Source organism: Pteronotus mesoamericanus, unplaced genomic scaffold, assembly GCF_021234165.1.
Source record: "Pteronotus mesoamericanus isolate MK-2021 breed Mesoamerican mustached bat unplaced genomic scaffold, CSHL_Meso_final contig_347, whole genome shotgun sequence".
In the NCBI taxonomy this organism is placed as follows: Eukaryota; Metazoa; Chordata; class Mammalia; order Chiroptera; family Mormoopidae; genus Pteronotus; species Pteronotus mesoamericanus.
The window spans coordinates 13,955,420-13,977,040 of NW_026555137.1; the positions used below are offsets into that span (position 1 = coordinate 13,955,420).

The window sequence follows — 21,621 nt, forward strand, 5'->3', positions numbered from 1 at the left end:
TAAGCTATGGGAAGAAGTTAGGCTTTATGCTTCTAAATGCAAATGGAAAGCCACTCCAAGTTGTTAAATAGAAGAACAACGTGATTCCTATTTTGCTTTGTCTACAGTGTTGAGTATGGACTAAGGGGACATGCTTTCATGAAGCTAATATTGTGTTTGGGGAAGACAAAATAAGTAAGATTATAAAGCAGAAAGGAGAGTCGGGGTGTTGGGGAACAGTGTACAACTTAAAATAAGGTGGTCAGGGAAGGGCTCACAGAGTAGGTGATGTTAGACCAATGGCTTAAAGACACCACGCTAGTGATTTCAAAGGCCATCATGGGGGAAAGAGTTCCTGCCAAAAGGGAACAGCAAGTACAATGGCCCTGAAATGGGAGTGTATCTGACATATCTGAGAAACAGCAAGGAAGCTAGTGTAGCTGGAGTGGAGTGACGGGGGAGACAAGTAGGAGGTGAGGGCAGAGAGGCGACAGGTGAGCCACGCTGTGCAGTCCCTTGTAGATAGTTCACAGTGACTGAGACAGGGAACCACTGGGTGTCAGTAATCAGAAGAGTGACAAGATCTGACACGGGTTTTAACAACATCCCTCTGGCCTTGAAGGTACCAGAGGGGGGAGAAGCAGGGAAAAGAGAAGCCAATGAGGGCTTTATTGCAACAATCCCAGGGAAAATGGCAGTGCCTTGAACTAGAGGGTAGCCGTGGATATAACTGAAGAAGAGAGACCAACGGGGGGAATGAAAAGATGTTCAATATCATTACTCATTAGGGAAATGCAAATTAAAACCACAATGAGATACAATTACACTCTCTGATTTCAGATGGTTGGTGGCCACTTCGGGGAAGAAACTTCAGTATCCTGGGGCTCAGTCTTTCCACCCTCACCTCTTGCACTTGCTGTGCCCTCTGGATGGGCATGGGACAGTGCCTTTGCACACTCTGTCCCTCTGGCCTGAGTGGCCTTTCCTTCCACTCTCTCTGATGCCCTCCTGACTAGGCTGACATACGACTTTAGAGTCGGACTTTTTTTTAAGTGGCAGTTTTATTGACATAACTCACATACAATCCAACCATTGAAGTGTACAACTGAATGTGTCTTTCATATAGTTAGTATACTTAAAGTCATGCAACCATCACTCTGATTAACTTTAGAGCATTTTATCATCCAAAAAGAAAGAACCCCATACTCATTAGCAGTACGTCCCATTTGCCCCCAACTCTCTCAGTCCCAGGCAACCACAGATCCATGGATTTGTCCATTCTGTGAATGTCACATAATGGAATCATACAATATGTTGTCTTTTGTGACTAAGCATGTTTTCAAGGTTCAACTGTGTTGTAGAATGCATCACTATTCATTCTTTTTCATTGACAACATGTACAATATTGATACACATAATCACATTTTATTTATGCATTCATTAGTTGATGACTATTTGGCTTATTGCCTGTTTTGAGTATCATAAATAATGCTGCTATAAACATTTGTGAACATGTTTTTGAATGGTCAACTTCATTTCTCTTGGGTATATATATGTAGTAGTAGAATTACCAGATCATATGGTAATTCTAAGTTGACTCTTTTGAGAAACTTCCAGACTTTTTTTTCAAAACTGCTGCACTGTTTTACAATCCTACAAGCAATGTATGAGTCTCCAATCTTTCCACATCCTCACCAACACTTGTTATTATCCACCTTTTTTATTGTGGCCATCCTCGTAGGTATAAAGTAGTATCTCATTTTGGTTTGGATTTGCAATTCTCTGATAGCTACTGATGATGAGCACCTTTATATGTATTTATTCACCATTTGTATATCTTCTTTGGAGAAATATCTATTAAGACTCTTTGCCTTTTCAAAAAATCCTTTCAAAACCTCGCCCACCATAGCAAGCCACTCCTTCCACTGAGCTCTCATCTTATCACATTTAACTTCCTTATCAGACCAGACTATAGGAGTTGTGTGAGCAATAAGTAGATTTTATTCCTCATTGCAACCCCTGTTCCTACTTGTGAGTGCCAAATAAAAGGTTATCTGTCACTATAAATACACAAATCCCTGCATAAAAATCAGGTAACACTTTCAGCGCACGCACAGGCTAGTCATCTACAGGATGAAGGAGCTGACTAAGTCATTAAGGTCGCTTTGGCTCCTGATCCGCACACATTGCTCTTTACTACCTGAGGTGCTTTCCTTGGTCCTTCGTATGTGGCCACCAAAACGTTGGAGACCAAAGATAAAAATTATCTTCATGAATTTGGTTCTGTGGGGTTAAAAAACGTCTTCTGAAAAATACCAAGTGATGTGAAGTTACTCTCAACAATCTGCAGCTACAGCTGGGGGCGAAGGTGGGAGCTGGAGGGGGTTACCATAGCAATTCGAGCTTCAACAATCCATTAGTGTGGGTCCTTCCTGAAAACTCTGGTGGAATATAACGATGGGTCTGGGGTCGTGTCTGCCCCATTGGAGTTATGGTTTAATGCGAAGCCGGGTAAGTCAGGGCAAAAGCCTACCTATGCTTTGGGTAACTGTCTTTTCTCATTTTTTCCTCCTACTTTTCCCCTCCTTTTCTGTTTCTTCTCTCTTTTTGTTTTTATAACTGGAAGGATAGTAGGGTCCTTGTTTCTCTCCTGGCTGATGAGGCAAGTCTAAGGTATTCTAAATTCAGCATTTAGAGACTTCAAACTTCAGACTCTACTCAAGAAAAATCATTAGTAGGTCACACTTTTTGTATTATATATTAGTAAGATCTAGAGATATACTATCCACATAAAGATTTTCAAATATAGATATAAATAAATATTTGATCCATCCATTGTCTTAATTCCCCCTTTAGACTAAAACATTTCTGGTTCTTGTTATATAAACTTAAATGGCTACAATCACTATACACATAGTAGACCTTCAGTAAATTAGGGAAGAAACTCTGACCCAGCTGTATTATTCTATAATAAACTTAAGTGTAAAGACAAGTTGAAAATGACACTTTAAAGTTGCGAATTCAAATTAGGATATAACAATTACCTCTCAGTATGAGTGAATTCAAATTTCTATGCAGAAAATTCTGAACAAGCCTTAGAAGAGCCCAAAAGAAAGGATAGTATTTACTTGAAAAGATGGGGCAATCTTTCAAGTGGAACAATTCTTTCTCCTCCATCTTCTTAAGGTCTTCCTAAAAGTTTTGACCTCCCTTTTTCCCTGCCACTCTAAGAAGACCTAGGCCCTTCTCTGTACTTTAATGGGAACTTTCAATCACAGCCTGACTCATAATTTGTGAAACCAGACCAATACTAGTACTTGATTTATTATGGGAGAGAGAGACTATTAGAGCTTCAGTTGTTAGTAGAGAGATTGTATGGAAAGAAGAATTTTCTATATCTCGAGGGAACTCAGAAATTCTCCAGGTGGCAGAGGGAGGCCAGGAATAAGGATACCGCTCTTTTCTTGCCTTCTCTTAAACACTCAATGGTAGTGTAACTGATCTGTTTAACTACAGATGTTACCTACTCAAGTACGGCACAAGGAATATAGGCAATAATACTGTAATAACTATATAAGGTACCAGGTGGGTACTGGAAATATCAGGGACATCACTTGTAAAGTTTACAATTGTCTGACCACTATGCTGTACACCTGAAACCAATCAATACACAATAGTAATGCATGCAGAATAGTAATGCATGCATGTAATTGAAAAACGAAATCTGAAAAAGGGTAATATGAAAATCTAAACACCTTGCCATTTTATTAATAGCCCCGAGCAGCCTGCAGTTGTATCTAGAATCTCTGTCTAGGGCCGTCTCTCACACTGGACTCCAAGGACGGCCAGCGAAATATACCGGGAGTATTTTTAAAAAATTGTTTTCATTATGTAGAAAAAAATTAAAAAGCCAAAAGTTTAACGTAATCATATTCTGGGTCACCTGGGTGCAGAAGTGCCACAGCGTTTCATCCCGTGGCCACACAGATGAGAGCTCCAGGTGAGAACCGAAAAGGAAAGCAGTCACTTTAATGGCACCGCGGTTCTCCCATGGGATGACCCCGAGGGACTCTGGGGCTTTGTGTGTTCACATGGATCGGAAACTGGCTGAGGAGGTTTACTTCCACGGGTCAGATGAAAGCTGTGTTAAGGTCTGATGTGTAAGCACCGACACAGGGTGTTCATTCTAGGCAAGCACAATGTGTGCAATATATTGTTGCTGAATGACAACAACGAGTCAAGTTTTGGGCAAGAGGATTCTAAATTTGTGACTGCTTCTCACTTTCAAAGCACATGTAAGTGGCCATATTAAAGGGATCCCTGTGAAGGAGAGGCAGCACCACATAAAAATGCTTAAGATATTGTTTAGCAAAAAAAGTAAAAAGCCAAATTATATCTAGGCTATGTTTACTACTTGCAAATATCATCTATGCATATGGACAAAAAGTGGAAGGTAAAACAGAAAAACGAAAACAATTTGCTCTATTGCATGGTGGAATTATTGGCTTCTGTGAGTGTGCTTATGTTTATACAATAAATATTGTTTTTAAATATATACATATGTGGTAAGTAGTAATATTTCCACTGGATATTGGTACTAATATATCTGGACTGTAAAAAAGAAAAAAAAGCGTACGTGTTATCCTCTGTCTAATGCCTGTCTGCTTGCCACGAGCAGTGACGCTCATTTGAAGCCATGCAGACTTGGTACCTAAGAGGGGACTCTGCAAGGTTGGCAGGTTGGCCGTGTGAGTCCAGCTTTTAAAGTCAAAGCAAACAATTTTTTAAGGGCTAAAATAGGTATCATCCAATGACATTGAACATTTAGAAAAAAGTTGTTTTTCTTTAGGGCTGGTTGTTGATCAATTTTATGTCTTCCTTTCTTAAAACAAAAACATTTCTTGAGTTCAGTTTACAGTTTTATATTCCTATCCAAAGGCAAACATCTGTATCTAAATATTTATCCCATCAGGCATACTATTTCAAAACGGGCTTGTTTTGTTCCCTATGTGTGACCTTATCTCCTAAGTAACTTTACGTTTTTATTTTCAGATATAGTTTCTGTTTATACACATGATTTTTAAAACTATATTATTAAGGCAAACAGTATTCTCATCTTTGCCTGAAAAATAAAATGCTTCTTTTTCAAGCACATGAAGTGTTTCTATGAACCAGGTATATATAATCTGCCACCTAAAGCCACAGCCCAAGTCATTAACAAAGCTAGTAAATGCTAAATGCCTCAAGGATTCCAACTTGGTGTTATTTACTGGATTGATCTGGTCCTGTCCCTTTGTGTAAAAAAAAAAAAAAAAAAAATCAAACTTACTTTTTCACTGCTAATTTTGTGACTGCACCAACATAATTACGATTTAAAATGAAGAAATGAACTTTATTTTACATGGTGTTTTAGAAAAAGAATAACTTCAATCATCTTTTATTAAATGGAGCTGTTTTGAATTATTTACATAATCCTATTTGTCCCATTCAAGCAACACACAAGGCAAGAACAAAAGAGGCTGATTGATTAGACATACGCCAGGCTGAAGAATTTTCTCAGAATTCTTGGTTAGGCGGTGATAAGAACACAAATTTCTCTAAGTATGCTGAACAATGCTTTAGGGCATACTTAGGGAAGATGCTATAAAAAAAAAAAAAGCTTTATTGCATCACACACAGAACCAGATTCTCCCTCTCATGGGCTGTAGCCAGCATGAAGTTCACACTACATTAATTTGCACTTGTCGATATGCTGCTTTGCAAGTATTTTTAAGGCATGTTCAAATGTGTACTCTGACTCCCCGTCTAGAATATAAACTCCCTCAGGGCAGGACCTGGGTCTTCTAGTTGTCACCCCACAGGGTCCAGGCTGGTCTGGGCAGGCCACGCCCTCGGGAGCGGCCGGGGTCTGCGAGGGGAGCAGGGAAGGGAGGGCGCTAAGCCTCCAGCAGTGAGAGGGTGTGAAGAACACTGGAGAGCGACTCTGTCATCACCAGGCCCAAGTGATTACATGCGCGAGCGACATGCCCAAGTGGCCCCTCTCCCAGTCATCCTTGAGAGCGAGAAGTGAGACTGCAGGTGGTAGTTGGAAAAGCCTCGGAAGTCTAGCTCTCAGGAAGCCATCTATTACCTCAGTATCTTCCCCAGAAGCCTTCTGAAGAGAGAATGCAGAGTTACAGACGCACAGCAGAGAACAGAGCTGAGCAGGACTTGACTTTAATCCGTTGGTGCTAAATGACACGTAGAAAAAGACTAATACCACCACTGGCCCCTTGAACAGATACAGTGAAATATTTCTAGGACGTTTCCAGAATCAAATAGGATACAGCGGACCTCAGAGGTCTTTTAATGGGATCTTCAGGTAACGCGTGTTGCTGCTACTGTTTAAAACTAACATTTCAGGGCAGAAAGTTCCCTGCTGCCTGTTGCAACAATCTATTTCAATCGCTGGGCTGTCACAAAGTCCTTATTTCAGGCGATTGTGACTCCCAGTCCCTGAGATTAAATCACTTTGTTCTTACTCTTTTCAAACCGAAGATCGAGAACAGATAGTTACCTTTCTCCTGGAAAGAATCTGTCAAGCCCTTGAAGACAGTGAGCAACCGTCCAGTCTTCCCTAAGTAAAAAGGTACAGTTCTTCAGCTTTCCTTTATTGCTTCTATTTCTCTGGCTTTAAGTAGGACTTATTTTTAGGACTTGCCAGGCTTCCTCTCATCTTCACACACAGCCAAACAATATAGACGCACTCCTTCCCACTCCCTAATTAATTCAGTTGAGCTTGGGAAATTACTCCTGTGTTGATACAGTCCACGTTCCATGTCAGTATTAAACTGCTGAATCATACTGCTGTAGACATAAGCAAACCCCAAATCCATTTTTTGCCCTCATTTGTCTAGACCAAATTGTCTAATCTATTTCTTTTGTATATGTGCTCCACCCTTAAATATTTGCATTGATCGGCCCACTCAGGTAGCTTTTGAATGTCAGTGGTTCCTTCCACAGTAGCCACAACTCTGAAATTATAACTTACACAATATGGGTAAGAAAGTCTTATCTCTACTTTTTGTTTTTTTTACAAATCTAAAAACAAAATTGTAAATATAAAACTTTTTTTAATATTTATGTTCCCATTGAAGCCATTTATTAAGTCCTATGCCACCAATAAGACAACGGACCTATAACCAGTCACTCACTCGGCAGTGCCATTAGATGACTAGGAGACCAGGAACGTGGCATATTTGCTAAGGCCACTAAGGTATAATTTAAGATCGGTGAGTCTTCTACCTCAAAGCTCCACATATTTTCTATTAAATGTATTGGGGTGATATTGGTGAACAGGATCATGTATGTTTCAAGCGTGCATGTCTACAACATGCGATCTGTATACCATACTGTGTTCCCACATGATCCGTGATCTGTGTATTGCATTGAGCTCCACATTTTCACAGGCAAGGGGAACTTGAACAGTTCTATTTCTGTTCCTCAGGCACCGGCTGGCAAACCGTTTCAGTCAAGGGTCAGACAGTAAATATTTCCGTCTTTGTGGATGATGTGGTCTCTGCCACAGCCTCCCAACTCTGCCTTTACTGCAGCAAAGCAGCCACAGACACTACATTGGTGAATGGGTCTCACTAGGTTCTAGTACACGTTCACCTGTGAAAGCTGGTGGCAGGGCAGATGGGGCCCATGGCTGCGGTTGGCCAACCCGTGCCTGCGCATGGCAGTGGGGGAATATTCACAGGCATCAGCACGCCAAACCCCTGTCTGCCCGCCCCCACAGCCGCGGCAGCTTCATGGGCGTGTGAGCAGCTGCATGGTCGACGTCTCGGAGTTCTGCAGGATTTTCTGCTGGAACCTGGGTTTCGAAGTGAAGTCTGACGGGACGGTGTGGCCCGGCTCCCAGGTGTGCTCTTGCCTGCCCACTGTCGCTCTGCAGCCCGAGGGCAGTTCTCAAACACTTGCTCCCCCCAGCTTCCTCTGCCCGGCCCTTGGCCTCGCTGTCTCCACCCAGGGCGGCATGTGTTCTGCTGTTGTCTCCTGCCCCTGGCAGGAGCCTGGATGGGGCCAGGAGAGGTTGGGTGGAGTGGGCGCACTAGTGGCATCTCGGGGCATGACGTGGGAGTGCCCTGCCTGTGCCAGGCTGGCTGCACCACAGCACCACACGCCCAGGGGACTCCGTGTGGTGCCCCTGCTCCCCTGGCCCAGGGACTGAGCGTGTCCTCAGTGGAGGCTGCAGTCTCTAAGGGGCCACGTGTCTGACGGCCGCGGGCTGGGAAGAATGGCTCCCTCCACTCCCACTGAGGGGGGGGTGGGTGTGGGTCCGTGGCTGGTGGCGGGGAGCACCCAGCAGCCAGGGCCCACGGGGAAATGGGCGGGGCCCTGCTCTCCCATGCTCTGCTGGCAGGTCCCCGGCATGAAATAGCAAACAGAAAACACCATGACAGGTCAAGTGAGAGAGAGACTGCAGAAGAAAGGAAAACATTTTATATTTTTGCACCTTGAATCTCACGTTCTTCCTGCTCTTTGAACAAAGGACCCTGTATTTTCGTTTTGCATGAGAGCCTGATCAAAGTTAGGGGCCCTAAGGAACACCGTCTGAGATCCATCTACCAAAATGGAAATTGACAAAGGAAATTCCACTCGTTCCAGAGTCAGCTAACCTTTGCGATGCCAGCGGGGCTGGCGGCGCTTCCTGCAGCATTCCTAGGTCGGCAGCGTAAGGCTCGGAAATGCATGATGTTCCGAGTTTCAAACGCCACAGGGTTCCTTTCGGGGCATGGTTGTTGGGGGGCTGCTGCGTGGTAGCATTTCCCCCAAATAGTTTCTCACGGGACGGATTCATATTTCTTTCAAATGATGTCGCCTTACCAATATAAAGCGCAATCAAATTATTGTGCATGAAATTTAACAAAACAATAGAAGAAAGTTGAAATTCTGTACTGTTTCTCTTTATTTCCTATTAAAGAAGGTAATACTATAACATTCTAACCTATTTTCCCGATGTGAATTAACCAACTGTAAAACAAATATTGTTGACATAGTAAAAGAAATTTGAACACGGGTTAGGCATTATATGATACTACAGAATTACTGTCAATATTCTTAGGTGTGAAATGACACAGTGATTGTGAAAAACATACTTCATAGATGCACACAGAAGTACTGATGGGTGAAATAACAATGTCTGAGATCTTTTTTAAATGCTTCAGCAAAAGAAGTGGAGGAAGAAGACAAGAAGAAGCTAAAGAGGAAGACAGAGAAGAAGAGGACAAAGCTGACGATAATGAAGACAAAGAGGACAGAGCGGGGAAATGTGAGAAGATGGAATAGGACAGATAAAAAGATGATGCTGATTGAAAAGTAGAAATTCATGATAATACTCTCTTTATCCTCACATATGGTTTTAAATTCCTATAATGGGGGGGGGTGCCTGTTGTCTACCAAAATGTCCTAATAAAAATCAACATACAGGTTTTTCCATTCTCCTCCACACCAAATATCCTTTTATTTTTTTAATTGTGTGTTGTGTATGTATGTACACAGGAAACATCCTGTGAGGTTGACAGGAGCTCTCTAAGCTGAGAAGCAACACAAAGGAGTTGATTGAAAGAATAATCTACCCATGGATTCCTGACACAATATTAAAAAAAAGGGGGGGGGGAGCGGAGAAAGTGGGAGGAAGAGATTGTCATTGTTACTCTCCTAACCTTTCTTTCTAATTATGCCACAGTCAAGCCTCGGGTCACAAGGAAAATGATTTTGGTGGTCAACCATTTGCCCTATTTCGCATACATCAAAAAAGCCCTTGTTCTCCCACATTCCAATATCAGTTTCCCACCTACTTTGGAAATGCACCAAGTGGTCAGATGAACAAAAATATGAATAAAATGACTATATTACAAGGGGCACCCTGGTTTGCACCCCTAGAGAGAGCCTTCGTGTTATTCTGAGTTGCATGATCTGCAACCTTTAAAAAGTTAAACACACTTTATACTATTCCAGGTATTTCAGATAAATGCTCAACATGCCCAGCTGCTAAAAGTTAAATGTAAATTTCTTTCTTGAGTGCAGATGGTGGCCAAGCAAAGTAGCTCTTGGGTCTGAGAGACAGAAGGTCAGGTCATGGCTGAAAGACCAGAGAACAATCGCTGCTTTGCTACTCAGATCATCCGTGGAATGAGACACCGCCACTTTCTTTTCTGAAACTGTCTGTTCAATGAAAAATAGTGACAAAGGCTACCTACAAGACTTCCTCACATTCTGTCCCAGAAAAAAACGGTAACGGGGACCTCAGCACAAACACCTTGTAACCGCACGGAAGCTTAATTCCTGACTCTCTGATCTCCTAAAAAGGCGCATCTCTATCTAAGAACAACACTAAAAATCATTATAAAATGGCTCATGTTTCCGTATTTAGCAGGGACTGTTTACAAATGAAAACTGCTCCTTTTAAAATCTTGCCCCTTGAGCCTCCACACCATCGCTGGTTAATTAAAATGAGATATGAAGTATAATGCTAAAAGACTAATATTATACACGTGTTATTCGTTGACAAGTGGCATTATAATGTTATTGTTCCTACAGTGTTTTTTCTCTTTAGAGTATTATAACGTAAATTTAAATAAGTCAGAAAACCTTCCTTGTTATACTTTTCCAGTTAGGCCTAAGGGTTATACTTGCAGATGCTATACAATAACACAAAAGCTATATAATAAGTACCATAGGAGCCTGCCAATATGACCCTTAAGAAAAAAGAGCCATAATGCATCAGGAAAGGAAAGTTCTGTGTTTGGTCTGGTAGTTCTAACCTTCAGTCCCTGATAAACAAGAATTTTCAATTTCATTATCAGGCACGCCCCCAACTGGATGGAATAAAATAGTTCCATTATTTGTACGTGCTAATAATGAAAATTCTACTTAAATTTATAACTCTGTAACACTTTGAATGTAGTGGTACAAAAGCAGAATTTAATTTAATTTGTTTAGAGTTTAATTTAGAGCCAGGGATTTCAGTTTTGACTCAAAAACCTTTTACACTGTTTCACTATTACTTTCATTTTCTATATTTTTCCTAATTGTGTTTCATAGAGAGTTGATCGGGTTGAAGGAGAAAATGTGTTGGAGAATATAATAAAAAGCTTTGAATTGGAAACACGTATTTTTAAAGTTTACTTAGGGCTCCCTACTTTTAAATTGCAGCAATTTCTTTAAAACATTGATACTAAGACCTGTCTTATTTTAATTGAATAGATTTATCAACCTGCTTTCTTCGAACATAAAAAATGAAAGCTGTCAATTTTCTGTACTGTAACATAAAAATAGAAAATCTAACTCAGCCAGCCAATTAGAGCTGCCTCTCTAAACTTTTAAATCCATGTTGTTAATTAAAATTGGGGTATCTATATGATCGCAACAAAGATTTAAACATAAAACATCTGTTCAAACTGAAGCAGAATTTTTTTCCCTAACATTTCTAATTTCACTGTATTTAGACATCCTGAACAAACGTATTCATGATTATCTTAGTTAAAACTGGTTTCACTCTGCCAACAATCAATTTGATTGACATATTTACATATCAACTCATCTCATCTTACAAATTTTAAACTTTTTCACTTAAAATTGGATTCAAGTTGGCATCTTTCAAGAACTTTGTGTACTATATTTTAGGTTCAAAATGTGCATTAGAACATTTTTTTTTACTTTTGTAAGTAATAGATACACATATCCAAATGTATATTTATGACCTGTCAAACTGGAATTTTATATGCGCGCAGTGGTATTCTCTCTATTTCAATGTGAAAGGTGATAATGTGAGGCAACTGTAAGTGAAATTCTTTTCATAGTATAAAGAAAATAGTTCTATTAGTTAGAAACAATATAATAGAAATAAATGACTTAGGAATAAAACCACATCAACTTCAGACAGAACATTAGTTATGTATTAACTGCTATGCGTCTGCATCATCTCTTACCTGATCTTTAATTTCAAGGTCCCTTATAGTTTTTGTTCTGTACTCTCTGTGCTCCTTTTCTGCCTCATCCTTCTCCATTTTGATTTTATTCAATTGATAGCGCATTTCCCCACACACCTGTTAGAGTATAAAAACTAGATCAATAGCTGCTGGAATCTACCAGGCAATGCTTGCAATTAGATCTTCTAGTGCCCCCTGGAGGTCATATACATAAAATACAATAAAACTTTTCTAAGAAGAGCACTTTGTATTAGAACACTCAATATAATATTCTGTTAAGATGCGGAGGCAATATCAGGCATTGTTGAGTCTAACAATTTCAAATTACAGATAAAGAAATGCATAACTAAGGGATCTAAGTAATGTGTTCATGATTTATTATGTAAAATCATAGTTTCAATTGCATATTATCACCCCCAATGCAGTATCTTCTCAATTTTAATTAGGTAAAATTATTAATTAAACTATTAAGCTATGTCATTATTCATTTAAATTGTTATGGTTAAATATACACCCTATATTATATAACTTTCCTTTAAAGACTATCAATTAGGCTTTTATTTAAGGAGATTTATAAAGGAATTTTGCTCTCTGCTAATAGACTATATTATTGATATTTAGGTTTAGTAGCCAGCATTTACCATAAGTTTTGTAGATAATGTCAGTCTTATCATTCACAATGCTATGTATTTAAGTTAAAAAAGATTGTCTGGTAAAAGTCATAGACTGAAACAAAACACATTCTGCATTAATAGCTGTAGATTTGACATAAAAGGAAAATGTACATTTAAGTGAAATAACTCTAATGTATCATTAAATAATGAACACATATAGTATCTTAAAAGTGTCTGTTATACAATTTTTTTCAATCTGTCATCTTTACAGATATAAATATATTTGGAAAAAAAGCAATTAGCAGATAAGCCTAAAGAAAGAAATTATAAGCCTCTGGGATAACTGAGAACCTGTAGAGAGATTAATTAATACACAATTCTGCTAAGTCAGCCTCTAATTTACAAAAACAAGTTTGAAAAATCATGTATCCCACAACTGTTACATTTTGCTTGAAACTATTCAAATTTGGTATTTCTTCAAAAATGATGATCAGAAGTTTGGAAATCAGGATCATCAAAATTGAGGTACTAGAATCTTAGTATGTAAAAATATACATTTTCTATGTTCAAATAAAAAATACTTTTAAAAGGAAATTGGGCTGCATTCAAAAGTTACAGTGACAAGACAGAAGAAAAAGCCACTAAGCTTTTCCCCAGTGGCTGTAAAAAGCTAGAAAAAGAACGAAATTACTAAAAATTCTATTTGAAATTCAAATGCTTTCAGTGTGCGAGTTGATTTTTCCCATTTCAAAAAAATTAGTAATTTGCAAGAAGTTATTCATATAAAAATTAAATAAAATTTAAAAATTAAGAGTGCAAAAAGAAATGAGAGGGGTCTTCATTTACTTTCTGAGTTCTTCACTGTTTCAATCTATTTGATTTACATACATGAATCAAATGAAAATATGCAACTTGATAATACAGCCATGGGGTTTAAAACCCAACACCAACACAAAATTATTATATGCAATAAATGTATAAGCATTAGGTCTTATTTAAAATTATTTTACCCCTTAATTTTATTTTTAACATTCCCTTGCAGTTTAGCATTTGGTAAGTTTACCCATAACATTTAAATTCTATCTGAAATAAATCAACAAATCAAATTGGACTAGAATGATATTATCTCAACGTTTGAAAGCCACTTCAAGACACTTTGCTGATGCCTGAGTCCCTTTGAACAATTCTATAGACCTACGACGCTCACTCTTTACTGTACACATTTCAACAGAAAGCTCTCTCCCTACAGTGAACTGAAAACTCTTACCAGAGCTTTTATCCACAAATCTGGGTTAACCATTTGAATCCCTCTGCATCAGTTCTCTTGCTTCTACCCTCCTTTCACACAAACACATCAATTACATTGGTAAATATAATATTTTTAAACTTTTGCACTTGCTAGCTTGATTTTAAAAAACAAATGATAATTATATAAATTCAAGGAAGAAGAAAATAGGCTCCCTTTCCTAATATATATTTAAGTTCATTTTCATTACTAACTTATAAAACAACAATGGCATTAAAATGTGTCAACATCTAGGAAAACGTGTTGAGAAGTAAAATTCAATATGAAAAGGGTATGCATTTTAAAATAATCTGTATATAGGTCAAAAATAGATTCATTTATCTTATTACAGCATGCATGCCCACATTTAGTTTCTTAGTGTTAAAGCAATTGATTACTGAAATTTACATGGACTTCTAGTGTTTCTTAAATAAAGACCATTAAGTACTTTAGTTCCAGGTTCCCAAGTCTGCGATGTCCATACAGCAAACACTGGCATTTTAAAGTATAAATTTAAAGGCCAATAAAATAATTAGCTGTAGTGTTAGAACCTTGATTTTAGAGGCCAAATCTGAAGAGGAATGGGAGGGAGTGCAAACTTTTTTATGGTGAGCGCATGTTGTAAATACCTCTTTCAGTATTATTGTGAAGACCAAACATACGCTATCTCTGTCAACAATTACTCCTGATTAGCAAATTTAGAAATACAAGTTTTATCAAATATTCAATAATTAAAGTAACAAACTTTGCTTATTTACAAGCCTGTCTCAGCCCCTGAAGTCTTAAGCTCTTTGGGAACATATATGTGTGTGTAACTGATCTTTGTATTGATATTTGCAGCATCCAGCAAAGAACCTGCAGATAGTAAGTACCTGCAGATAGTAAGTACTGTATTTGTTTCGCTGAATGACCATTAGGTGGACCTTTATTATCTTGAAATAACAAAACTTTTCCGCTCCAAACTTCTTTCTGAGCGTTGTGCATTAGGGAAAAATGTGTGGAAGACAATATTTAAGCAATCACTGAACTAAATTCTTCCTTGGTACCTTTGTGACATCCGTTTCCCGGGAAGCGAGCTGGCTTTGAATTTCCTCTCGCTGGTTAATAGCTGAAACCTTCTCTCTTGTAAGCTTTTCCACCTGGGCCTCCAGTTGGGCAATATTCTGAGACAGGGTCAACATCTGTAAGAGGAAATCAAAGTCCTAAATGCTAATGTCGCTTGGCAAACTAAATACGAAAAGTGTGTTGAATTCTCAGCCGCTCAGCCCCTGAGCTCGCTGCACGTCCTTTTCGCTGGGCGTTGGGCACGTGCACTTCTTGACCTCTTCAGCTCCTGCAGCCTGCACGACTTAAATATGTACTTCCCTGGTCTCCTCCCTCATTTTGGAAAAACAGAACATGACGATAAAATCAAAGGTTTGGTTGAACCTCTACAGGGACTGGAGACGCCTATGTACTTTGTGGAGGAGATGAACACGAATGAATTTCAGCAGAGGTGCCAGGGAACCAGATGACTCTTAAACCCTTCTCCCATCCAGAGGGCGTGGAAGGGATGGGCTGCGGAAGCTGGAGAAGCGAACACCCTCCGAGAGGGCTGCTGGAGGCCCATGAGGTCCCCCCACGCCCGGCATCACCAAAGAGGGGGCTCCTTGCAGTTCCCCCGCCTTCCCAATGCCCAGCGGTCCCCATCCCTCCTGCCGGGTTCCGCTCAGCCATTCTCTCCTCTCCTCCAGGGAGGCTTCCTGGACCCCTGGCTCCCAGCACCCAACAGAAGCCCCTTCACCCGCTCAGGGTTGATGTGGGGCTAACTAACGAGCACGGGCACCGTCAGGCCTGCTGTTCGCGGCGGCGGCCCTTCGCGCTGGCTGCCGTCCGAGCTGCACCGGCCGTTCAGTGAATGGTTTGACCAGCGCGCCGGCGTGTGCGCCTGCAGCCACCTCCCCGCGCCCGCATCCCACCCAGGCCCTGGACCCTCCGGCGCAGCGCTTCTCGCCCTGTTTCCCGTCGTCGGCTTCCTCGTGAGCATATCTACGTCCCTCAGGGGCACATTCCCAAGAGGCCCCCAGTGCTCGATAAATAACGTAATAGAATTAATGGCTTTTCCGAAGGACTCTCTGGATACCAGCCAGGCTCTTAGTTTTTCTTCTCAGTATTAGGAATCTTTCCTAGAGCTTAGATTTCACCTTTATAGTTTTGCTCTTTGCAGTTGCATTGTACTCTTCTCTGGTCAGTAAAAATGTTCTAGGCTCTTAATTTACTTGTGTTAGTAGTTTTAAAATGAAGAAGAAGTGCTACCTTACCCCAGAGCAGAACATACAGGGAATATCTATCAGTTTTTAACCTGTAAAAACAAGAACTGATAATGAACTCAAAATGGTAACATTTGAATTCTGCCATAGAACACTGCCGTGGATGTAGATTCAATTTTACAACTAAAAATCAATAACCAAAATTTTGTGATAGACATCAAGACTGCCTTGGAAATATACAACTGAGGTTGGCACATACGAAAATAATGAGCACTGTGGCTATTTTCTAATTTAGACAGTAGCTGTAGTAACTTTTCTGGGGATCGTGGAGAATTGTCTGTTTGACTTATGCTTGTTTGTATGTTCTTATCATTCAAAGATTGGCCATAAATCTAATTTGTACAAAAAAGTCACTTTTACTGAGACCAAGCTACAAACCATCCTTATGCACATTACAATCTGAACCTAAAATCAGAGGTCAAAAGAAGTTAAATGAAACAAATCAAAAATATGAATTTAATTTCCTTAAGCTACAAATTCAAGTTCAGGAATATCTATGTTATAAATGTGTCCTTGTGGCTCTTCTGGAAGACTATAGCAGCCACAAACTTTAATTGCCAGCTACTAAAAATTATATATTACTTACGCAGAGACATCCCTAATGGTAAACATACGAACATCATGTGGTTTTTGAAGTGACTATGAGGCCCATCAGAAGAATTGCTCATTGAAAATACCGAGTCAGTGTCTACGACCCGGCCGGCAACAAATGACATCCTTTCACTTCCCTCTGCCGCCCGTCACTCGGTTCCCCTGCCCATTACCTGTCTGCTCCCTCCTGTCACGCAGTTCCCGAGGCCTCCCCCGCCCCCGGTTGTCACACCTTCTTTCCCCCACGCCCACCATCTGGAAGGCAGCATCGCCCCGCAGGAGCCGCTCCACGCACATCTGTTGCTGAGACAGAAGGAAGGCAGACAGCTGCGGCACTGCTGGGCGTCCAGGCCGGTGACATCAGGGGAGTCCTTTAAACTTTGACAGGGGCAAGCAAGAGACAAGGACACCCAGGCTGGGAGAGCTTGACAGCCATTTCCATGCTAAAGCCGTCCCCAGCGGGCCGGACACCGAACAAAGTGGTGCTTCCTCTGCCAGTGGCACAAGAACTGAGGCTTCTAGCAAAGGGCTATTTTCCAGGGAACCGACTGAGAAAACACACGGACCGTAGAGGGCACTCAGTCAAGACGTGATGAATGGTGGATGGAACTAGCAAACCCGAGGAGCTCAGTGCAACCAAGGACCATCGCGGAAGACGACAAGCAAACTCACAGCAAGCACCTTTCATGGGGGTATGATTCAAAACCTGTCCAGGTGGAAGACATCTGCTTGCCTGGAGCTTCCCACACAAATGAACTTATTTAAAAAAAAAAAAAATAGGAGAAAGGGGAAAGAAAGACAAAGAAAAAGAAAAAGAAAGAAGAAAAAATCTAAAAGTCTTGCAAGCAAGCCTTCCTTATTGCTAGCAAAGCAGAAAGCTTGCTCCAGTGCTAACTACAGAACATTGAAAACATTGTGATTCATTGGCCCATCTCCTTATTCCATTAACTTCCTGTGCTAGGCAGTATGATAGACATTCTCTCTTAATCCCCCTGGGCCAGGAATTATATTGGATTAATTTTTGATTGAAAAAAATGAGATTCGGTAAATTAAGTAATTTGCCCAAGCTAATAAATAAAAAGTAAAGCTGGGCTTTATATTCAGATCTGTCTGCTCTTACTCACACGAGGATCCAAGAAATCGATCTAACAAGACTACTTCTCTCTTCCTCTGGAGTAAGAATGACAATAGCCACAAGCTAAGAGTTATTAAATGTCCCCTCTAAGTCAGGTATTATATTAGGTACTTTCAAAACATTACCTTATTTAACCCACTCATTTCCTTGAGTAGATGAACTCTATTATTTACTTTTTTGTAATTTGCTGAGGTCCAATGAATTCCTCAAGGATAGAGGAAGGTCAGTTTAGATTCAACCCTGAAGCCTTTGACTCCAAAGCCACTTTCTGCCTTTGGCTGGGTCAGCTCGCACCGCTTCCAGCTCTTTGCTCAGACACCTGTATTTAGGGCAGGGCCTTGCGGTCAAATGACAGCCAAGACTTACCGGGCGCAAAACAAATGACTCAGACTCTGAAATACATTGTCTTCCTGTTGTCATCTTTAGTCACGAAATAATCGTCAGTATAAAAAAGAGGTTCTGTTTCCTATGAAAGCACCTGGAATATCGCCTGGTGCCTTTCAGCCTTCCTTTGTGTTTTCTTATCAGGAATTCTCATCAAGATATTTTTATACGGTAGCACTACTCTGCAAGGTAAAAGTTTCCACTAAGCAACCCCCGCCCCGCCCCCCACACACACACAAATCTCCTAGGTGTGAACCACAGCTGGTCTTTGCAACTGATATTATTCTGTCTCACACACACGATGCTCAGTTAGTTCCCAGTTTTACCTCCCTCTATGCCTTACTCGTTACAGCCAGTATTCCTTCCCATACTCTGCATGTCTAACTCCTCCCTATGCTTTGATGCTCAGTTAAAATGCCACCTTCTCCACGAAACCTTCCATGATCTCTTACAGACAGGGATTCATTCTGATCATCTGAACTCTCAGCATTTTATTCATGCCTCTGGTATTACATTCATTCATTCATTCACTCAGCAAAAGTACACGGAGCACCTTTTATGAGAGAGGAATGTTTCAAGGTCTGAGGATGTTGAGAAGCCATACAATCAAGGGACTCCTAGTAAATTAGGGGAGACAAACAACTCAACAAGAACTTGCAATAAATTGAGTTACGGGAGCCCACAGGAAAGGCTCCCAACTCGTCTCTGTGGGACTATGAGAGGAGGTGGTGTCAACAAGAACTTTGAAGGACCCATAAGAGAGGACAGAGGAAGATTCCTGTAGGCAGGAGGCAAAGCACAGGCAAAATCCTGGAATAAAAATGCCGCCTGGCAGATTGGCGCATGTGCATGTCTGAGAAAGTTCCAGTGGACCAGGCTGGTGACGAAGCAGGAAAGAAAGGGGAAGGGAGATGAGACTCACAAGCCAAAGAGTGGAAGGAAAAGGTAGGATCTTTATGCTATACTATGCTAAACAATCCCAGATTTTAGCCAAGGAGCTGCAGGGAGACATGAAAAGAACCATAAAGTGAGAGGCAAGAGCCTGACATACCAAGATGCCCCATTTGGAAAGGCTGTCCCGGCTGTGGAGTAGGGAACAGCTGGGAGGGAGGCGAGGGTGAGCTGGGGACAGCCGTGGGCCGCAGAGGCCGGCACCCTAAACTTCCTGGGGGCCTGAGTCTCTAGAACTCGGTGACTTGATGATTTGTAGGGTACGGACAAGGAGGAGACAGAGATGGCAGCGAGACTTCAGAGCTGGGAAACTGGGTGGAAGGTGGTTCCACTAGGAGAGAAAAGAGGGGAAGGAGGCAGGTTTGGGAGCTCACTAGGGAGCTGAAGATTTAGAAATCAACGCCATATAGCTGGAATTAAAGCCACAGTAGTGCTAAAAATACCGGAACCTAGAGCTCCCTGCTACGTCCTGGAAGCCTTTCCTAAGCTTCTTTCCAAATGTCAACTTCATTGTCTCCAAGATACTTGAAACTCAGGACAACCTTAAAAGACACACATCATCATTCTCTTAAATAAGGAATATTGACTGTGGGAAAACAAGAAAGAAAACCTTTTAAGGAGCATAAGGACTAAAAACTATTTACCAAAAATAGCACAGGAAGGTCTTTGGTGAACATAGCAATGGTAATGTCTTTGTCGTAGGCACAGGAGCTGAAATGCTATGGGCCGAAGAGTGAATGGGAGGTGAGAGAACAAAGACAACATGTCTTTAAGGACCAATCCTTAAAGAAGCCTGGCTATTCAGGGGAAGAGGGAGGAGGGATATGAATTACTGAGGTGCCTTCCAACCTTGGCTACATGTCGGAGCCACCTGGACAACTCTCAGTAATAATGACCCCTGGATCTTACCCTCAGCTCTTTCAAAGCAATGGGTTTGGGGTGCAGATTGGGCCATGAGATTTCTAGAATTTCTATGTAACCAAGACTGAGAACTGCTGGATGAGAAGACAGTGTTTCTTTCAACAGGTGAGAGAAGTTTGAGCGTTATCTTCCCGGGTAAGAAAGAGGCTGTCGTGAAGGACATTTTAAAGATTCAGAAGAGAGAGGGGACTAAGAATGGGGTCCCTGGGACGATGGAAGAGAATGGGACCTGGACGAGAGGGAAAGACTAGGATTAAGCCTCTCCCGCTCTGACTGGGTTGGTTTGTGGATGAAATTTTATTTGAAGGCAGAGATGAGGGATAGATCAATAGATGAGGTGGTCACCACCCAATAGCTGCTATTTTCTTTAAGTAAGTGAGGATCTCTGCTGAGAACGAGGGGAAAGGGGGGACCGTGGAGACTCAGAGAAGGACAAAAGTGATCGGAAATAGTCCTTGAAAATGGGTCCAAGATGCCGTCACTTCCCACCTGGACTTACCGCAACTACCTCTTCCCTAACCTCCAAGCAGTTATTCCATTCTCCTGCCCATGTACCGACAGAATGGTTTTTACCATGATACTGCCTAACTGAAAGCCATTCAGGGCCTTTCCATCGCTTCTGGGGTAAAATTCAAAGTCCTTCTCATGGACACGAACGCCATTCAGGACTCGGCCCTTCCAGACTTCTCCAAGCTCTTCGCCTCTCCCCTGTCCCGCACTGGCTATGCCCCGGCCACCTGGGCCTTCGCATGGATTATTGCAACAAACTTGATCGTTCTCTTGGCAGAGGTCAGAGAGTATAATTGATGGAGAAATACATGGGAAATAGAAGCACCTTATGAACGATAAGTTATCAGAAATGTGACTCCTCCCAAGATTTTAAAATATAAAATTCTCTCAAGAATTGTGGCCCCCTGCACCATCAGCGCCGGGGCTCCTGGCCCTTCGGCTCGCACAACATGGCCTCTCAACATGGCTGGCCCAGGGGACAGCGCACCTTCGAGCCCATGTCCTCCCTTTCTGCGGCGAATTCTTTCTTCATCATCTCTTTCTCAAAGGCCCTCTTCTCTTGCTGAGCTGCAAGTTCTTTTCCAAGGCGCTCTGCCTGTCTCTCCAGCTCACTCTTCAGCTGCTCACATTGGATGAAAGCCTACAGGCAGAGGAAAACGGAGCTTAGGATTCAGGAACAACGCGGGGAATGAGGCAACGAAGCTTTACTTTCATCGGAAATAGTTAAAACACACTGTGAGGTCAATGGGAACATTTTTATATCGTTCGCTAATGCCACTTAGCGATAGAACAGTATCCGCATCTTATGTTTATTCGCATATTTCCTTTTCATAATTAAGGCTACATGAACTTACAAACTAACAAAATTCAGGTAATGGGCTTAGATGGGGGCCACTGATGAGTAAGAATTCTGAAAAAGGGGATCAGAAAGCTAAAGTGTTCTAGTACTTTCAATTATATATCATGT

The 21,621-nt window shown here is 41.3% G+C and overlaps 1 protein-coding gene across 1 annotated transcript in view; it reads right to left on the reverse strand.

Moving 5' to 3' along the window:
* The window catches only part of SDCCAG8 (SHH signaling and ciliogenesis regulator SDCCAG8), a 179,506-nt gene that overhangs the window by 116,377 nt on the left and 41,508 nt on the right, over nucleotides 1-21,621 (reverse strand). Inside the window, exons 10-12 of the mRNA XM_054576702.1 lie at nucleotides 21,142-21,294; nucleotides 14,900-15,034; nucleotides 11,955-12,071 (exon numbers count right to left, since the gene is read on the reverse strand). Of these exons, the coding sequence (XP_054432677.1) occupies nucleotides 11,955-12,071; nucleotides 14,900-15,034; nucleotides 21,142-21,294 (405 nt within the window). The remainder of the gene's footprint in view (nucleotides 1-11,954; nucleotides 12,072-14,899; nucleotides 15,035-21,141; nucleotides 21,295-21,621) is intronic.